Below are 19,338 nucleotides of genomic sequence, written 5' to 3' on the forward strand. Positions count from 1 at the left end.
TTTCCTCTTAAATCTGCACTTTGCATAGATTCCTTTTTATATTTTGCATTTACTAAAGCTCGGCCACTGGAAGTATAAATCTGATCCAAATATGTAAATAACTTTTTTTTTAAAAAAACCATGTTTTAAGACATTATTTTAAAACTTCCCTCAAAAAAATATTATAAGCTTATAAATCTTGAAATTTTTTATTGTCGGTCAAAAATATGCAGTAGCTAGCAAAATGCTTTGATAAGGGACGATTTGAATAGGGGGAAGGGGTGCATGACAATCCAAAAAAATCATCTTTCGGTGAGAAAAAACATATATTGATGATATCTTTTTTAATTTATTAAAACAAAGTATTGAGAAAATGTTTTACTTTGTAGATTTGTACTCAGCTGGTTTGGGCGCGGTGGGATATGCGGTTTTCATTATTATTTCATAGATTTTCTGTAATAAATTATCTATAATACAAAGTAGAACGATGTCTGTCTGTCCGTCTGTCCGTCTGACCGTCTGTCCGTCTGTCTGTCTGTCCCTTAAGATCTCGGTAACCACTGAACCGATCGGATTCTACTCTTCAGAGTATCTACCTATTGGTCCTGTGGTGGTTTTAAGCTATTTTCTCGGGGGGTGGGACACCCCCAACCCCCCAAAAAACCAAAAAATCCCCCCCCATTTTTTTTTTTTTTTTTTTTTTTTTTTTTTTGAAGGAGATTTCCATGGTCCTTTACGATTTTCGCAATAATTTTTTTTTATCACCTCTTGGGGCAAAGCCCCTAGAGGCTAGGGGCGAAGCCGCTAGTGATTTTATATAATACAGTTTTGATTCTGTAGAAATTGCTTATTCTTATTTTGGTTGGATAAATTAATTTTATAATAATGAAAGGTGTGTTAACTGAAGAACTCGCTAACCACTCAACTGATTTTGTTCTCCTTTACAGGGTAGCTTCTCATAGGTCATGGGAAGGTTTATAAAAGCTGGGGGATGTTACCACCACCCTCCCATCAGAAATCGCCCTTGAAAAAATAAGCCCCTCAATTTTTTTACTTTCCTTTTTAGAACAAAAATTTAAAATGAGGGGGGGGGGTTGAGTGGTTTTACTCCCTTCTTCCCCTTAAGTGCCCCTAGAGGCATCTTAAGGGCGTAGTCGCTAGTACTATATAAATTAAACTTTAATTGTATGCATGTTGGAAAATTAAAAAGCTTTTAGATGGGAAAATCTTGACACGAAACAAAAATTTCTCTTGAAATTAAATGAATTGAGTCATAATTTCCGTAGCCATTGTTCTATCAAAGTCCATTCCAACGCATAAATTTTTTAGTTTAGGTTATTGTTTGTATTTGTAGTAGCGAAACTACTAAATTTCACTTTGTCTGTTCAACAATTCAAGTGTCAATCTGTCCGTAAGTCTATAGAAAGTTCTCGGCTGCTTTTTAGGATAGTTAGATGATTTTTTGTGATACATTGTTGTACTAGTGACTATCCAATATATAATTTGCTCAGACCGTCGGTCTGTCAGTAATGCTTTCAAAAACACTATAAAGGTTTCGTTATTTTCAATAAATCATCGCATTTTTTTATGCTTCTTTTTCTTTTCATGTAAACTGAAGTATATGCTTTATAACCCAGTATAACCTTAGAGTATAAAAGATTGAAAGAAATTCCATCTTTGTTTCATAAAAAGGATGACAACATCCATAAAAACGAAGCACTGAAACGGTAGGACAAACGGACATTAACACTTGTATAGTGTCAGAACTGAATAATCATAATATAAATGTGTAAGAGTCAAAGCAAAATTGTAAGTAAGTTTGTTGAAAAACTGCTTGATTCAGGATAATGTTTATGGACATACTAACATTTTTAGTCTTGATTATAGCGTTGCTTCGCTTATTACATTATACTTTGTTGTCCCAGGAATCAATATACCAAAAATCTGATCAATCGAATGATTAGATCACATAAAAATTTGTTGTTAAAAAAAGTAAAAAATCAACATGTTTAAAATGGACGTACGGATATTTTGGTGATGATTATAGAGTTGCTATGCTTTCTAAATCATACTTAACTACTAAAGGAATCACCATGGAAAATTTGAAATCGATAGGACAATTTTAACATGCCTAAATTAACGAAAAAAGCTATCCGTTACGGACGGACGGACCGACCCTAATTATAGAAAAGCCTCGCTTTTTAAAAGTTGGGTATATCTGGTTTTAAAATGTGTTCTATAATCCTCAAAGTTTCTTGATTTTATTTCTTTCTTGTATAAATTATTAGATCTATGATTCTAGTGGATGTTGTCATCCTTGTTAAAAATTACACTTTGACACTTTGATCAAAAATTTTCAAGAGATACTTATTTAAAGTTCATTATTTTGGTTTAATTATAAGATGGTCAAAATTAAATTGAAGGGTAATTAAAAATAAATAGTTTGAAAATTGCAAATATTTTGAGAAAAAAGTTATTTAAAAGTGGCAATTTATTTATGATATGTGTGCAAAAAGGTTGATTGCATTAAATGACAAAATAATTCCCAAAAAATTTAATTTAGGATAAACCTTTTAGCAATTAAGCTTACCAAGAACGCCTACACTGTATAGTACAGCTGTGGGGTGTGTGTGAATTAATATGTCCGTGTTTTCCTTTATATATCAGCAACCACCGGACCAATTGATCTAAAATAACTGGGTAAAGTTAGGGTATTGGTTCTACACCAAAGCCACCAGTACATTGCATTGCATATATTATAAACAAAAGCCAAAATTTAAACAGTAAGTTTAAGGAAATGCGCAGTAAAGTTTTTTTTTAACAAGGATGACAACATCCATAAAAGCGAAGCACTGAAACGGTAGGACAAACGAACATTAACACTTGTATAGTGTCTAAACTGAATTATCAGAATATAAAAGTATAAGAGTCGAAGCAAAATTGTAAGTAAATTTGTTGAAAAACTGCTTAAAAACAGGATAATATTTATGGACATACTTACATTTTTAGGACTTGATAATAGAGTTGCTTCGCTTAAATATTGTTCTTTGTTGTCCCAGAAATCAATATACCAAAAATCAGATAAAACGGATAATTAGATCACATAAAAATTTGCTGTTAAAAAATTAGAAAAATCAACATGTTTAAAATGGACATACGGACATTCTGGTAATGATTATAGAGTTGCTACGCTTTCTAAATCGTACCTAACTACTACAGAAATCATCATGCAAAGTTTTAAATCGATAGGACAATTCTAACATGCCTAAATTAACGAATAAAAGCTATCTATCTCGGACGGACGTACGGACGGACGGACGGACGGACGGACGGACGGACCGACCCTAATTATAGAAAAGCTTCGCTTTTAAAAATATGTGACATAGTTAATCTATAATTTTAAAAAGAAAAGCTCAGTAAACTGTAATAGAGTTAAATATTAATAAAAATCACCAATTAAGCAGCCACTGTAAGGTTTTACAGGTGAACAGGTCTTTACTAAACTCCATCTAACGTATGACTATAAACATGACGAGTTATAGAGTTGCTGCGGTTTAACTAAAATAAAGGTATTTCTAACCAGCTTGCCAAATAGGAATGCATAGAAAAGAAAATATTAATTAACACACACAAAAAAAGAAATTTGAGGTCATTAACAGCCCCAAGTTAATAAAAGACAAATTAATTTTGATAATCAAGATTACATTTTTTTATCATTTAGGAGCAAAACCACTATAAATATCGTAAATATACATCTTTGTAGTAAACTATCCATTTACAATAAATATGTTAAAAAAACAACATCACATTTTTTTGTTTCTTTTTGGTATTTAAGGCTTAAAGTGTTCACAACTCCCACCCACCCACGAAAATAGTTATGAAGCCTCGTATGACTAATATAAATATTCCCTGAAAAGAAGAGCCCAATTTGTAAAGAGGTTAGATTAATCTAGACAGACGGATTATTCTACTCTTCAATATAATTTACATTTAGATTCATTCAAATTTAGATTAAGTATAGCATCTTATTACTTTACTATTTTTAATATAATTGATAATTTGTTGGATAAAAAGAATAATTATATTTTCTATACCAAGATAAAGATGAATTACACAATTAATTCATGTAAAACATCTCCACAGTTTTTTTTTGCATTGCAATAAAACGGTGCAATATTTTTGGCAATCAGTCTCTTTTTGTTATTCGGATTCGCCAATTTTTAGCAGATATGTGTAGCGCGATTTTTCTACAATATGCTATACCAGTGCATCCATTAAACTGTCCGTCTATTTAATTTTACGGCAAGCGTTGGAATATGGGTTGATGATTAACATTTGTTGTTAATTCTCAAATGTTTATACCATGAAATGCTTAAAATATTGGTAGTATTCACAGTTATCTGTTGATTAATCCTAAGAATTTTATTTTCTTCTTTATTGAAAATTTCTAAGTCAATTGCTACCGAAAAAATGTATTAATTTAAGCATACTTAAGAACAGGAATTTGCAAAGCGGTATGACAACCCTTTTCTATTGCTTAGGGAGTTGTCTGATGTAAAATTGTAGTAAGGTATTTAGATTTTGGAAAGATTTTGCGCTGAAAATAGATAAAAATCAATATATTTTTATGAATTTGTGAAAATATTCTATTTAATTAAAGTTTTTTGATACAAATTATTGAAACTAATCAATAAATATTCCTTTTTACACAAATGTAACGAATACCAAATCATGCCATCGAATATATTTAAACAATTGACATAAAAATACATTGTTCTTTGCTAACTGTTACACAGGGCTCGGCAGTCGTATCGGTAGACAGCTGCGGTCTTTGACCTAGCATCAAATACCCCAAAAATACATAGGACTTATATTTAGTGCAGACTAAATTATTTTTTTAATCAATCATATTCAGAAAAGCATTTTTTTAAATCTCAGCCGCAGCTCAGCTGTTTTTTCTCTAAATTTTCATGGTCAATCCGCAGCTTAGCTGCCGCAACCTTGTTACCATAATAGGTTGACGACTGTCGAGCCCTGGTACAACTAATATATGTAGAGCATGATTTCCTTGTATTTCTCAATTAAATGTAATTTTTTTACATATTTTCCGAGATAAAACAGTAAGAATAAAATGCATCATTGAGTGATTATTATAAATTGACCAGATATATTCAAATTTATTCAATACTAAGTGTTTTGACAGATTAGATTTTGAAAAATGAATTTACTGAATTAACTTAGTTTATTTTGTTTCCTAATTTTTTTATTTTCGATAAAAATTACGCCGATTGTAAAGAAAAGATAATTTTAATCAAGTCATTAGAATTGATGAAAAATAGATATGAGGTTTTGTGATTTTTTTTAAAGATTAGATACAGCTATTTTCTAATATTGTTTTGTTTCTATATTGGACGTTGTTAGCAAATTGTCGATCGAAAAGCAGTTTTTGAATTTGCTTTATGTCGACCTTATTGTAATAAAATTGACCATTGCTAAAATAACAATGACATATTTTTTTCCAATTACATCCTGGACTTTTACTTATGTCAACTACAGGTGTTTTTTTTTAATAGGACAAAAGTATTGCTTAATATAACCCACTTGCCATTGACAGAAATTAATAATCTATATCTTAATTTCTTCATTGGGTTGTGGCAATTTGTATAAGAAAAAATGTTTGGCAATTTTCAACAAATTATGCCTTAAAAAGCCGGTTTTTCCAAAGTACCTATTTTTGGAAGATTTTTGGACCATGACCAATTTAAAGAGTGTGCAAAAATGCGTATATTTTTAAAATTCAAATTGTGCGGCTTGTGTTAATAGTAGAAAACAGTTATGCATATCGTTAGAATCGTCATAAACTCTAGTTTTTTGGTGTTTAAGAAATATTCCTGTGCTATGTAAAGTTTTGGTATTAATAAAAGTGGTCATGACTAGCATATTTCATCAATCTTTATACTAAAGTAACAGGATGTTTGTTTGTCTGTGTGTTTACCTTGAGACTTGAACGCAGCATGGATAGGTATCGTAGAGACTTGAACGCAACATAGATATTATGACATTATGATGTTGGTTTTTGGTCGTAATTTAGTGTTGGCCTAATATTGGTCATTTGTCTTGTATGACGTCATTTTTTATAGGCACTATAAAGAGCTTTATTGACCCTTAACGGTTGGGGGAGGGGGGGCATTTAACGCCCCCCCCCCTCCGGTTTTTTCTATCTCATTTTCTGTGTGTGAAAGATAAAGAGCCCAAACTGCGTGATGGGTATGGTATGGTATGGGTATTATACATAACTGAGAGTTAGAATTTTTTGAATATCTCCATCCTGGCGGGCACAGGATGCCAGCAAACCTGGCAGGATCATCCAGGTACAGAGCAAAACTATTTTTTTGACTAAAACAAAGCATTTTATCATACCAAAATACTAAAATATCCTCTAGTAGTACATCCTCATATGAAATACAGGTGTTCAAGTCACTTTCAGGTTCCAGGTATGATCCTGCAGTTCCTGATTCTCCAGGTCTCTAGAAATCTTTAAAAGGCTCCTGTGGCCGCAATTTTTGACTTAGAGACTTTTAGAGAATTTTAAACTTAAGCTTTTCTTACATGTCCACATAATGTATAAAGATCCGCCGCCGTTTTCCCGCCGACCGCCGACTGCGACGGCTGGCAGCTGCTAAGTACAGCTGCGGCCGCTGAAATTTATATTTTGATATTTCTAATGTAAAATTTGCATAAAAATAAACATTTTCTGGCAAAAAAAATTGTCCTTCTAGCTTCAAAAATAAGAAAATTACAGCCGTTTGAAATTTTTAAGTAAAAACAGACCTAAAAACAAAGGTTGTTAAATAAAAGGGTGAAGGAAGCGAAAATTGACTTAGACTTATAAAAGGTCGGAAATTCATTATTAAACAGGGGACTTGTACAAAAAAAATTAGCCCTCTAGCTTTAATAGGAACTGAGATAATAGGGGGGGGGGCGTTGAACGCCCCCCCCCCCCCCGACCGATTAAGGTGCGGCAAGGGGCCCGACTGTAAAGGGTTAAAAACAAACACAATTAAACTAAAAGGCTTAATATGCAAATATGTAATATACAGTGTCAAACAAATTTTAACAATCTCGTTCAAGAACATTTCATGAAAAAATTCTTTACGGAGTTGATAATAATTAGTAACTAAAACTAACCAGTGGCAATAAACTGGTGGCTTCGCCCTTAGTCTCTAGGGGCGATGTTTCTTTTCTTTACAAAATAAAAGAAAAATTTTGGAGGGTGGGGGTGTCCCAACCTCAAGAAAATATCTTAAAACCACATCGCATGACAAGTATGTATTTTCTCTGAGAAGTACATCATTGTCGGTTCATTTGTTACAGATATCTTAAGCTTCAGGCAGACAGACGAACATCGTACCACTTTGTATTTTAGATGACATATATCAGGTGTCCGACTAAAGTATTTATGTTGCATTGCAATGTTTAAAGTTATGCAAAGTTGAAGTGGAACGGAAGCAAAATCTTTATGCACCGATTTCACGGAACATATTTTAGAGGGTGCAACTACAAATTAGCCAAAACGAAAAAGGACAATAACCATAGATGGTTCTATTTTTTCAGGATAAAGCAAGCTTTTGGAAACTACTTTGTACAAAATTTTGTTATTTGTTTGGGTTTTGCTTAGTGGGGTGTGCGAAGCGAACGTGAAATTTTGACACCATCCTTTAAAAAATTGAGGAGAGTGTAGGAGCGTATTAGCTTTTTTATTGGGGGGGGGGGGGGGAGGGGGGTAATACTGATAGTAATAAATCAATTGCTGTTACATAGATAAAATTTTGTAGAGAATGTCATAAAGGTGTATCTAAGATTGTTGAAAAGATTTAAATTAGACTATAATCTTTTATTTATTCGCATTTTTACAGTTCTTCCTTTAGTATATCATTCTTTGATGGTATGAAGTATTTTATTCAGAAACTAGTTCGTTAGTCATAATAAATTTCATTCAGACTTAGTTCGTTAGTCATGGATATCTTTAATATGTCATGATAAAATTTGTTCAGAGCTAGTTCGTTAGTCGGATTAAACTATGAGGAAAATTAGCCAGAGATCTAAAATGGCCGATATATAGATGTAATTACCCCATCTGTAGACTGCAATTAGTGCTTGAATTGTTGGAATCTTAACACAATTAACCAACCAATTAAAATTCAATAAAAGTCCTTAAAGTTGTTAAGCCAACGAATATAAAAACGTTATTATAAAACTTTGGGGACTAATGTAATCAACAGCCTAATATCCCCTCTTTCCCTGAGATTTGCCCCCAGAGATTGTGTAGGGTCACCCCCCCCCCCCCCCCCACTTATCAACTTATTAGCCAACTTATTTGGTCCGTCGGTCATGCTGCATTATATTTTTCATGTGGGTTTGGTGATTTTTATAATATTTTCCTTCTTTTTCCTTTTATGACCATCGAACTCTATTACATTACTTTGTCCACCCATTTTTTTGGTGCTCTCTTCTTATGAACGTTGCCATCCTTGTTAATCTATTGATGCTCCTCTTCTCATGAGCAACATTGTACTTATTTTTATATGTATATCAGATAATAACTGCTCGCTTCATTAAACAGAGAGTACAAAATATTTTCATTACACATTTTAATTATTTTAATTGAATTCGTGATTTTGCATTTTGATAATTTTTGGAATATTTACTTTTAAACTTTTTACTTTAAACGCTATACTGTTAAAGTACTCCTTTGTTTTTTTTTCCATGATCCAAGTATTTTGCTGTCAGCCTACGAGATCTTGCTGGACATTCAAACAAACACAGAGTAGCAGGGGCGTCCAAGCTTTTTTATTGGGGGGGGGGGGTAAAATTTTGAAAATAAAAATTTTAGGGGTTGTCTACGGCAACCCCAAGCTCATTTGGGGGGGGGGGGGTAATATTTATTTCATATAGGCATTTTTTTTATTTGGGGGGGGGGGGGGGGGTAAAAATTAAAAATCCGAAATTTTGGGGGCACCCCCAAATACATTTTGGGGGGGCAATTACCCCTTTACCCCCCCCCCCCCTTGGACGTCTATGCAGAGTAGTGGCATGGAATCCATGTGATATACTAGAAAATTACCATTTGCAAGGAGTATTTTTGCAAGTTCCCTGAAAAGGAAAATACTATCGAAATCATGTCAGCGTTTAGGTCAATTCAAGGACAATACAGAAAAACAGACAAACATCATTAAGCAGGTTTTAAGTTCGAGTCATTTGTAGACAACACGCATAAATGCCAGGGAGTAAGAGAGGGGACAATGGATCGAATATTCAATTTAAAGAGTCTCAGACTTTGGGTACTGGCTTAAAGGGAATGTGCAAGAATTCAGCAGGTTCTGCCTGACTTTGGGTACTAGCGCATCAATGCCCCGCTAACTAACTTAGTTAGTTTTGAATATAGCAGACAGAGAAATTTGTTGTTAGATGGCTGGTTTTTACAAATATTTTTTCCAAGAAAATGTCATTTTATGTGTTTAGTGATGGCAATCCGTCGAATTTTTGGGCCGGATTTGGATTCCGGATTCTTAAAGAATCTGTCAAAAAAAGTGGCGGATTCCTTGCGGATTAATTACAGAATATTACTACATTGTGATGTACTGGTAATTTAATTTTCAAGTAAATGATTTTTTTCTTAAACTAATTTTGTTCTAAATTATATTAAACCATGATCCCTTTACAATTTTGGTCAAATTTTCTGGATAAATCTGGTTTTCATTGCTTTTTAGCGAAAACTCTTATATTGAATTAATTGCCCATTGTCCCCTCCCTTACTCCCTGCAAAAATGCACATTAAACTGTCCATTTCTAAAGATTTTTAATATCATGGAAGTTTTTAAATGTCGTCGTCTAGGAAAGAAAATTTAAATCACATAATTTTGAGACACATAATTTTAATAATAAATGTGCAAGTGATGGGTTATCCCCCCCCCCCCAAAAAAAAAAAAAATATATATATAATATGAGTTTTGTCCTACCCCCCAAGACAATAGCCTAAAAACATGGTGTAAAGATTGAGTATATGTGCAACTACGGTGTACTGTTTAATCCTAATATTCTATCTAGAAACATCATAGGTTTACGCAAAATAGAATATAGGAATTACATATTGAATTACATAATTATAAACAATGATTTATAGAACGATCGTTGCGTGTTAAATTTATTGTATGACTCACCTTTGGAGAAGAATGTTGAAAGTAGAACAATGCGGAATAAAGTTTTCTTCACAATAATTTTCTTCAATAAATTGATATAAAATCTTCCTCTTGTATCGCCTCAGATGGGACTTGAATTATAGATTAGATTACTAATTGTTTCAACCCTGGTCTCTGGCCTCTAGCGGTTACCTTAAGCTTCAGACGTACGGACGGAAGACAGACATCTTTCTACTTTGTGTTATACAAGGTAAGACCTGTATTTTTTTTTTAAATTTATGCACTAATCCCTAAAATATCTAATTCGCAATAGCAATTTTAATTTTCAAAGGCAAAAGATTTTGATAGAATAGAATTCCGCAGTATTAAAAAAGGAATATTTATTTCAGAGGTTGGATGACTCATATTGGTCTCATAACGAGATCTCTAGCTTTAGACAGACGGATAGAAAGACAATGTTTAACTTTGTATTACTACAACTTCAGAGGTTTAATTGTTTTTCTATTTTGTGCATTGAAATAAAATCCCCTAAAATAGCAGCCTAGAACATCGTATTCTACAATTTCCGGATTGACAGACAGAAAAAGTAAGCAGAAGAGCAACTTCGTTCGGAATTTTTTCGAAGTTGAACGTTAAAATTTTTCAAAAAATATTTTAATTTGCTGAAGACGAAAAAAGTCCCTCAATGACGTCATTAAAATGGGGGATGAGGAGAGGAGGAGTGGGAAAAGAAACCCCTAAAAAGAGATGGATAATCCCCGTTTTTATGACGTAACATGCTGATTTTTTGATGGACTTTCTTCATCTTCTAATTCACATTAATGAATAAAACTCTTCTTGTTTTGACTGTTACTCTATTTAGACAAGGAGAATATTGGAGCATGACTCATACCTACCCTTGGGGGGAAATAAAGGTTAAGCCATCTCTCAATACAAGAATATAAACATCCATACAAACGTAGCTTTACAGGCATCGTGTAACATCATGTCTAATCGATCTGGTCATCACATTTTTAAAAAATATGATTTAATGTCAAAGTAAAAGAGTTGTGTGTATGCTTTGGTATGTTCCGAAAGATATCATAAATGGCTGAACTGATCATTACAGAATATTATTTGAAATTGATCCAGGGAAGGTTTTAGTCTGTTTTGTAGGGGGGGGGGGGGGTGCAACATTAATATTCTATACATACTGTTAAATTATCGCAATTGAAGGCTGAACGTCTTCTATCAAAATTAAGAAAGTAGACGTTTTTGACATAGAAAAATTTTATTTTACACGAAAAATTTACCAAGTAAATATTATCTCATAAATTTAAATAACGTTTATATTACGCAAGTAAATGACATTTGAATGAAAGATAATGAAATATTTAAAAAGCCCATGACGTTTATGTTAAATGATTATTTACAGAATTTCTAATTTTGTGACCCGTTCTTACTGTTATAATTGAAAGCTCTAATTTTGGATTTATAAATTCTCAATTTTCTTGTACGGGGATTTCTGTAACGATAAACATAATGGGTACACTTTCCATATAATAAGCTAGACTTGATGCGCCCACAGCTTAAATTAACAAAGCAATTTCTCTACCAAGGAAGTCCAATGGGGGGCAGGGGCGTCCAAGCTTTTTTTTGGGGGGGAGGGGGTAAAATTTTTTTAAGGGGGGGGTAATTCGGTTTGGGGGGGGGGTAATCGCCCCATTACCCCCCCCCCTTGGACGTCTATGATGGGGGGAAGGTTAAAGGGGTTGATTACCCCCTCCAAATGAATTTGAATTTTAAATTTTTACCCCCCTCCCCCTAAATGAAAAAGCTTGGACGCCCTTGTTCTCTACTTCTTTTTTCTTTTTTTATTAATTAATTTAAAGGGCTTATGATATGTTAGTGTAAGTATCCGTAAACTTTTCAGTCTCCTAATCAAAAAGTGCTCTGTTTGGCGGATTTTCAGAATAAAAATATTAATTTGACTTAATTCGTTTAGATTCTTAATTCTGTCCTTTTACATTAAGTAGTCCGCTTTTTTTCTGTATCCTTTAAGATCATGCTTACAGATTTAATTCTCCAATTATAGAGAAGCTTTCTATAGACTTCAATACGGTTTTGGGTTATTTTAAACTAAATCAAAGTCTTGGGAGTTTGTCAAACTATTTTTCTGAATCTCCCCACCTTCAGAGCCCTTAGATGATAGGGGCGAATCCATTAGTTTGATAAATAAGGAAAATAAATTTGTTATAAAGCGGAAATATAAACTCTAAGCTACGCTAAAGTCTACGTAGAAAATAATTCATATTTGGAAAATCAATAAAAGTCTAAGTCTAATACATTTTAATCCACTAGATATTTATACAGGGAAAGCCGGAAAATGTTAGAGAGAGGAGAGGGTTGGAGGGGGGGGGGGGGTGGGTGATTGCACAGGAAAGGGGAAATGCAGGTGGTTAAAGTTGAAACCATGCATGGGTTCAACTTCAAGTAGTAGTAGTAGGGAGCTTTCTCATATACCATATGTCCGGCTTACACGCAGGGTTTAAAAGCGAAGCTTTTCTACATTTAGGACACCTCGGTCAGTCAATTTCCTGTGATAGAATATCTTTGCTTATAAATTTAGGCATGTTAGAATCGTTCTATCCACTTCAAAAACTGATTGAAAGATTTATGATTTGACTTATAACGTACGTAAAAGAAACTAAGAACTACTTCATTTTAATCATAAATTGTTGAAATCATGATTCTTAGGACGATACGGCACAATTTTTATGCAGAAAAATTTCATTACCATTCTGTTTTTTTCTATATTAAAGGAACCGGAAATCTAGTTAAGCTTCGCTTTAATAAATGCTGTCATCCTTGGTGATGAGTGCAGTGGTACCACAAGCGATACAAATATAATCTTCACACACACACGCACACACACATGCACAGTGTTTTAGTGGACGTGTAAGCCTGTGCTAGTCTGATGAAATTTTATTAAAAAATATTTAGTTCTCTCTCTCTGTGTGTGTGTCGTGTTGTCAAGAATTATTATCCATGACTCATAAACATTCTCCTTATCATTCAAACATACACTCAGTCTCCTAGTTATATATACAGAGCGAGAGAGAGAGAGAGAGAGAGAGAGAGAGAGAGAGAGAGAGAGGAGCTCTAGATAGAGAAGAAATGCTTGTATTGTAATATTACAGCAGAGCCATTCACAGAGTAAAAACATCTACCATTACTATTTCCAGAGAGGGCCAAGCAAGGTGAAAAAAACCGGTGTTTAATCAATTTACGTCAGAGTCAAGCAGAGCGAAGAAAAAAAAAGTTATTAGTTGATTCAACCAGCGGCGTTGGAAAGTTTGTGATTAGTGATTTTTTTTTCAAGCATTAAAATGCAGGTAATATTCTTATCTTTATATATTGTATGTGATAAGAAATTGTTTCTTTATTTGATATAAATACACCATATGGTTCTAGCTTTTATTCTATTGCTCTCAAACTATTTTACTTAAAAAAAATAGTAATACTTAATTTCACCAAAAAAACAAGAAAAATAATGTTCACAAAGAGAGTAGTAAATTCCAGTAATAACAAGGATGACAACATCCATAAAAGCGAAGCACTGAAACGGTAGGACAAACGAACATTAACACTTGTATAGTATCTAAACTGAAAAATTGGAACATAAATTATAAATGTCGAATCAAAATTGTAGGTAAATTTGTTGAAAAACTGCTTAATACAGGATAATGTTTATGGACATACTTACATTTTTGGACTTGATTATAGAGTTGCTTCGCTTATAATATTGTTCTTTGTTATCCTAGGAATCAATATACTAAAAATCAGATCAAACGGATAATTAGATCACATAAAAATTTGTTGTTAAAAAAGTAGAAAAATCAACATGTTTAAAATGGACGTACGGAACTTCTGGTAATGATTATAGAGTTGCTACGCTTTCTAAATCGTACCTAACTACTACAGAAATCATAATGCAAAGTTTGAAATCGATAGGACAATTCTAACAGGCCTAAATTAACGATTAAAAGCTATCTATCTCGGACGGACGGACGGACGTACGGACTGACGTACGGACGGACGGACGGACGTACGGACGGACCGACCCTAATTATAGAAAAGCTTCGCTTTTAAAAACAAGGAAAATAATGTTTACAATTAGCGTAGTCAAATTCCAGGGATAAAAAGAAACAAAAATAATAATGTCCAATAGAAGCGCAGCCAATAACAAGCTTGTAAAATCTTTGATTAAGAAAATGCATCAAAACTAATGTTTGGCACGATTTGTTAATGGATCGCTGAACTGAAAAGTTTAGTTCATTTAAAGAGTAGCTACGCTACTAAAAAACCAAACAAATGTCAAAAAGTAAAATTAATATATAGACGCGCAACATTTATTATAGAGCATCAACGCTTGTAATAGAATGTTATCTATTATATTTAGAAAATGTAAAAGGTTCTGTGGTATTTCAATTAGAAAACTTACGGGAATTCCTGGAATTATATTTCATTATTAAATAAATATTGAATAAGTTATCATTCATTTCACACACTGAATATAACTAATTAGATTCTTAATTGAACTCAGGGAGAAAGACATTTGACTGTTAATTATAATGGTACCGATAGAATTATAATCCAAGTCTCTTATTTGCTGGTTTATAACTTTGGGTACTTTTATTAAAATTGTATAGGCATTTTAACTAATAATTTTAATTTACAGTAGGGGTAATTTGTTCAACATCATTGGGGGTTTATATAAAGATTCCTGATTGTATGTCATTTAGTTTATATTCAATTAATTCAAATGGTTCAAGGGAGAGGGGGATGGAGTTTATTTTGTTGTTTTCGGTAAACAAAGACAGAAATTTTCTATTTATCAATTAAAGAAAAATTATGAAAACTTAATACATTTTGTCCGATATCTATGTAATTTTTCGTTCTTGTCAGAATTTTGTTAATTTTTTTTAATTTTTAGGGATTCCAAATATTGGACGCAGTAGCCCACGACCATGATTACATCAAGCAACCAGAAAACACAGCAACACAGAAAAACAGTAATTTACACAAAAATGTTGAGCCAAGCCCAAAAACCAATAAAAATACTCTTAAATTAACAATTGCCAACAATAAACCAGCTTTAACTAACTCAATACGCTTATCTACATCAAGCAGGCCAAAAATTCGCATTACAAGATCGGATTCCTATAAAAGAAAGTCTGGCCCTAAATCGCCTGCAGCAAGGATTGTGGCGCGAAGATCCTCAATATTATCCACTCCCTGCGGGTCAAGATCAACATCACCTTTTTCTACAGTCTCTCCTTTGTCAGATTTATCCTCCTCTTGTTCTAACGCAAGAAGTTTGTCTGAGTCTTCATCTACCTCGTCAATGTCAAGCTTCTCAGAATCATCTTTTTCATCAGCATCAAGTTTTTCTGATGCTCTGAGCTTTGACGATGCTTTTGAAGCTATTTTTGAGCTTCAAGAAAATATTGATCTCAGAAAACATGTTCAGGTAGATGAGAAATCTGTTTCCTTTTATTGTTATCAACTAAGAAGAGTTTTAAATCGTTTTAACATACTTCAATTATATTGGTTTTTATTTATTCATAATTCCTTTCTATTTAAGTAACATTTAAAACATAATTAAATAATGCAAGGCCTGCTGTATAAACCTTAGTTTTTGTTTACTTATTTTTCTTATGCATTATTACAAAAGGGTAAAATTGTAATACATGTATAAATTGCAGGATTACCTGTCCAAGAATGTTGATCCTGTGCTAAGCTACGTGGAAACCAACCCTGGTTTCCCAAACATTTTACAATCAGTACCTGAGTATAACAGCAGTGACGACGCCAGCCTGGCTGTTAAAAGGCCCAGGGTGAATGTTGCCACCTTGAACAGCCGGCGGACAAGTGTCGCCAGCTCCCATGGGTATTTTTCTGGCACAGACTCGGAAATGGATGACCTGGATTTTCTCAGGTAAATTTTTAAAAGCGAAGCTTTTCTATAAAAAGGGTCAGTACGTCCGAACGTCCGTCCGAAACGGATAGCTTTTTTCGGTAATTTAGGCATGTTAGAATTGTCCTATCGATTTCAAACTTTGCATGGTAATTCCTTTAGTTGTTAGGTACGATTTAGAAAGCGTAGCAACTCTATGATCATTACCAGAATGTTCGTACGTTCATTTTAAAAATGTTGATTTTTTTACTTTTTAACAACAAATTTTTATGTGATATAATTATCCGATTGATCGTATTTTTGGTATATTGATTTCTGGGACAACAAGTACAATATTAAAAGCGAAGCAACTCTATAATCAAGTTCTAAAAATGTAAGTATGTACATAAACATATTCCTGTATCAAGCAGTTTTTCAATGAATTTACTTACAATTTTGCTTCGACTCTTATATACTTAATTTTAGATCATTCAGTTCTGACACTATATAAGTGTTACTGTCCGTTTGTCCTACCAACTCAGTGTTTAGCCTTTATGGATGTTGTCAACCTTGGTTAATTTTGAACTTCTACCTATTAAAATGTATTTAACATTTTATTATTTTTTCAGGGATAGTTCAGACATAACACCAACAAGAATCTCAAAACTCTGGAATTTATCATTGGACAATTTTCTCTTCAATGACAGAGACTCTGACAAAGACAATCTGTCCTTTGACAAACTTGAAAAAGATATAACCAGTGATTTTCTCGATAAAGACAATGATAATGTTTTTAATGAAATTGATAACCAACAGGGTCTAAGTTTTAGATGTGAATAATTATTCAAAAATTCAAAGGCAGCTATTTATATCTTGTTGTAATTTGTAATTAATAAAAATTTAAAACGACTGAATAATGATATATCAGTTAAAGATTCATAATGTCAATTGATTTCAATATAGTACATATCGACAAAGTTTAGCTTATATAAATGTCTTTCGTTTGAGCGGTCAACTCCTATTTTCCCCTCCCGCTTATATTTTCTTTTTGTACTTTAATAAAACGACGTGAAAATTGCAAAAAGAAAGAAACAAATAAATGTGTATCCCAATATAAGTCTCCACCTAAATTAGGCAGACGATTAACAAATGATCATCATTTAAATTTTGTGTATTTGCTTAAATCTTTTTAAAAAAATAAAAAGAATATACAAATCAAACTTTATAATTAAGTGTAACCCTCTTATTACTCAGAAAAGGTTCATTAAAAAAAAAAACATTTATGTGATATATTTAAAATTTTTGTAACTCGTAAAATTTTCTTTAAATTTGCTGTTTTTTCTATATTTTTTTCAGCTAAAATGAGTATTTAATTTTTTATGTTTTCATCCTTAAAACACTTATTTATTTATAAAAATGATAAGACTGTGAGTCACAATTTAGTCAAAATATATTTGTTTTTTTAAAGGTTTTGTAATATAATACACAGAACTACAAATTTGTGTTGACCTATATAATTATAGTTTTGTTAGATGAAGTAGCTATTCTACAATTTACTTACTAGTCATTTTATGTAGAGTCTGGATTTTACAACTGCACATGGCATTAAATTGCAACCGTTTTCGGGCCCAGGCGTTTCCCTTACTCTTGTGTATCAATGTTGACCACTCACCTTAGGAACAGTAGGAACCATTTTCATCGTCTTTAGTATGTCGCAGTGTTGAAACGAGATTTGAACCCATCATTAACCCTGCCATGAACAGGTGCGCTATATATTACGCCAAAGTCGCAGAATTGGTTGTATGCTGATGCTATAGATACATTTGTCTAAGAATATTCATGCTGCTTGAATGCGGATCATTGATTTTCTTGCTGTTTTCGTTGCAGTTTGTCAAAAGTGTCTCAAAAATCAGCCATCATCTGGGACGGCATAAAAATGAGGCATTATCGATCTCTCTTTAGGGGTTTTCTTTCCCACTTCTCTTCTCATCTCTCTCATTTTTATGACGTTACATGGCTTATTTTTTAGACACTTTGTAAAGTTACCTGTAAATGCGACTATTGAAAATTTAAAACAGTAACATTTATCTTAATCTATATTGCTGGTAATAAAACGCCAGAGACGGTTACTTAACTTTTTTAAAATCCACATTTATAGAGGAAAAAAGGTAACTTTAATCGGTCAATTATTGCAATTTTTTTGAAACTTTGCCAAAAAGTCCACTGCGATTCAGAATTTTTTGTGTGGAAAATTACTAGTTATGAAACACACAGTACAGCTTAATACACTTTGCAAAGAATGGAGTACACTTTTTTAAAACGCAGTTTTTCTATTTTTAGGGTCTATCCGTCCATCAGCACGTTTACAACGCATTGCTCTGATAGTCAATCTAGGCATGTTAGAATCGTCCTATCAATTTAATCGATTTTGAACTATGCATGATTGTTTTTGTAACAACAAGGTAGCAACGTACCAACCCTATAACTATTACTTTGACGTCATTATCACAGTTGTTTATACCTTTTATTAATAATATTCCTTATCTGACTACATAATTTATCGAGCTGCGATTTTATTGATGTTGTCATCCTTGTTTGAAAATTCGCACATATCAAGCTTGATACCATGATTGTTTTGACTGAGTTATGAAAGTAAATATTATAAAACTAACGGCCCCTCTATGAAGGATTGAAGAAAAATGATATTAGATATCGACACGAAAAAAAAACAGAAAAGCCAATTACCAAAAAACAAATATTGAGTTAATCTAATTTAAAAGATACTTTATAAGTGACCCATGTCGGTTTATCTGTGGTGCGTGTCCTCTTTGTGTGTTTCTTAAAAATAACAATAATTTCCAAACTTACTATCTATAGTTGCTTAACTGCTGCTGCTGTTGCTACTTAAGTTTTTGTCTTAGCTGTTTTATTGAGGTTTTCAGTGGGTACAGCTATAAAAAAAAAGCCGCTTTGTCAGGCGGCTGCGTCTGAGGCTTCGGGTGACAGATTTGAAAATTTTATAGGTTTTCACTTGTTTTGTTTTAAATAAAGGCTTTTAATTTTGGTTTTTAATTTCCTCAATATTTTGTTTAATTTATCCAAACGTCTTAAAGATCCATTTAAGGCTACATTAAAATTGGCAAAAGAATATGAATATTATTTTCTTCTAATTATAAAAGATCAGCTGAAATAAATTTCCTATTCGAGCCCTAGTTTCCTAAA

General features: G+C 32.8%; 1 protein-coding gene across 1 annotated transcript; it reads left to right on the plus strand.

The window, feature by feature from the left end:
* The first annotated feature begins 12,655 nt into the window (after positions 1–12,655).
* LOC145313252 (uncharacterized) lies at positions 12,656–17,614 on the plus strand. The gene is made up of 4 exons (XM_080152573.1): positions 12,656–13,552; positions 15,154–15,690; positions 15,926–16,158; positions 16,746–17,614. Exons 1-4 carry the CDS (start codon positions 13,547–13,549, stop codon positions 16,954–16,956), a joined length of 987 nt encoding a protein of 328 aa, XP_080008699.1. The 5' UTR covers positions 12,656–13,546; the 3' UTR covers positions 16,957–17,614.
* Positions 17,615–19,338: the final 1,724 nt, after the last annotated feature.

This window comes from Acartia tonsa, chromosome 3, assembly GCF_053477335.1.
Source record: "Acartia tonsa isolate MP-2025a chromosome 3, ASM5347733v1, whole genome shotgun sequence".
In the NCBI taxonomy this organism is placed as follows: Eukaryota; Metazoa; Arthropoda; class Copepoda; order Calanoida; family Acartiidae; genus Acartia; species Acartia tonsa.

Bases quoted from the DNA above. Each gene is read 5' to 3' on its own strand.
- LOC145313252 (XM_080152573.1), top strand. The intron at 15,691-15,925 runs GTAGATGAGAAA...TATAAATTGCAG, and splicing joins ATCTCAGAAAACATGTTCAG to GATTACCTGTCCAAGAATGT. The intron at 16,159-16,745 runs GTAAATTTTTAA...TTATTTTTTCAG, and splicing joins GATGACCTGGATTTTCTCAG to GGATAGTTCAGACATAACAC.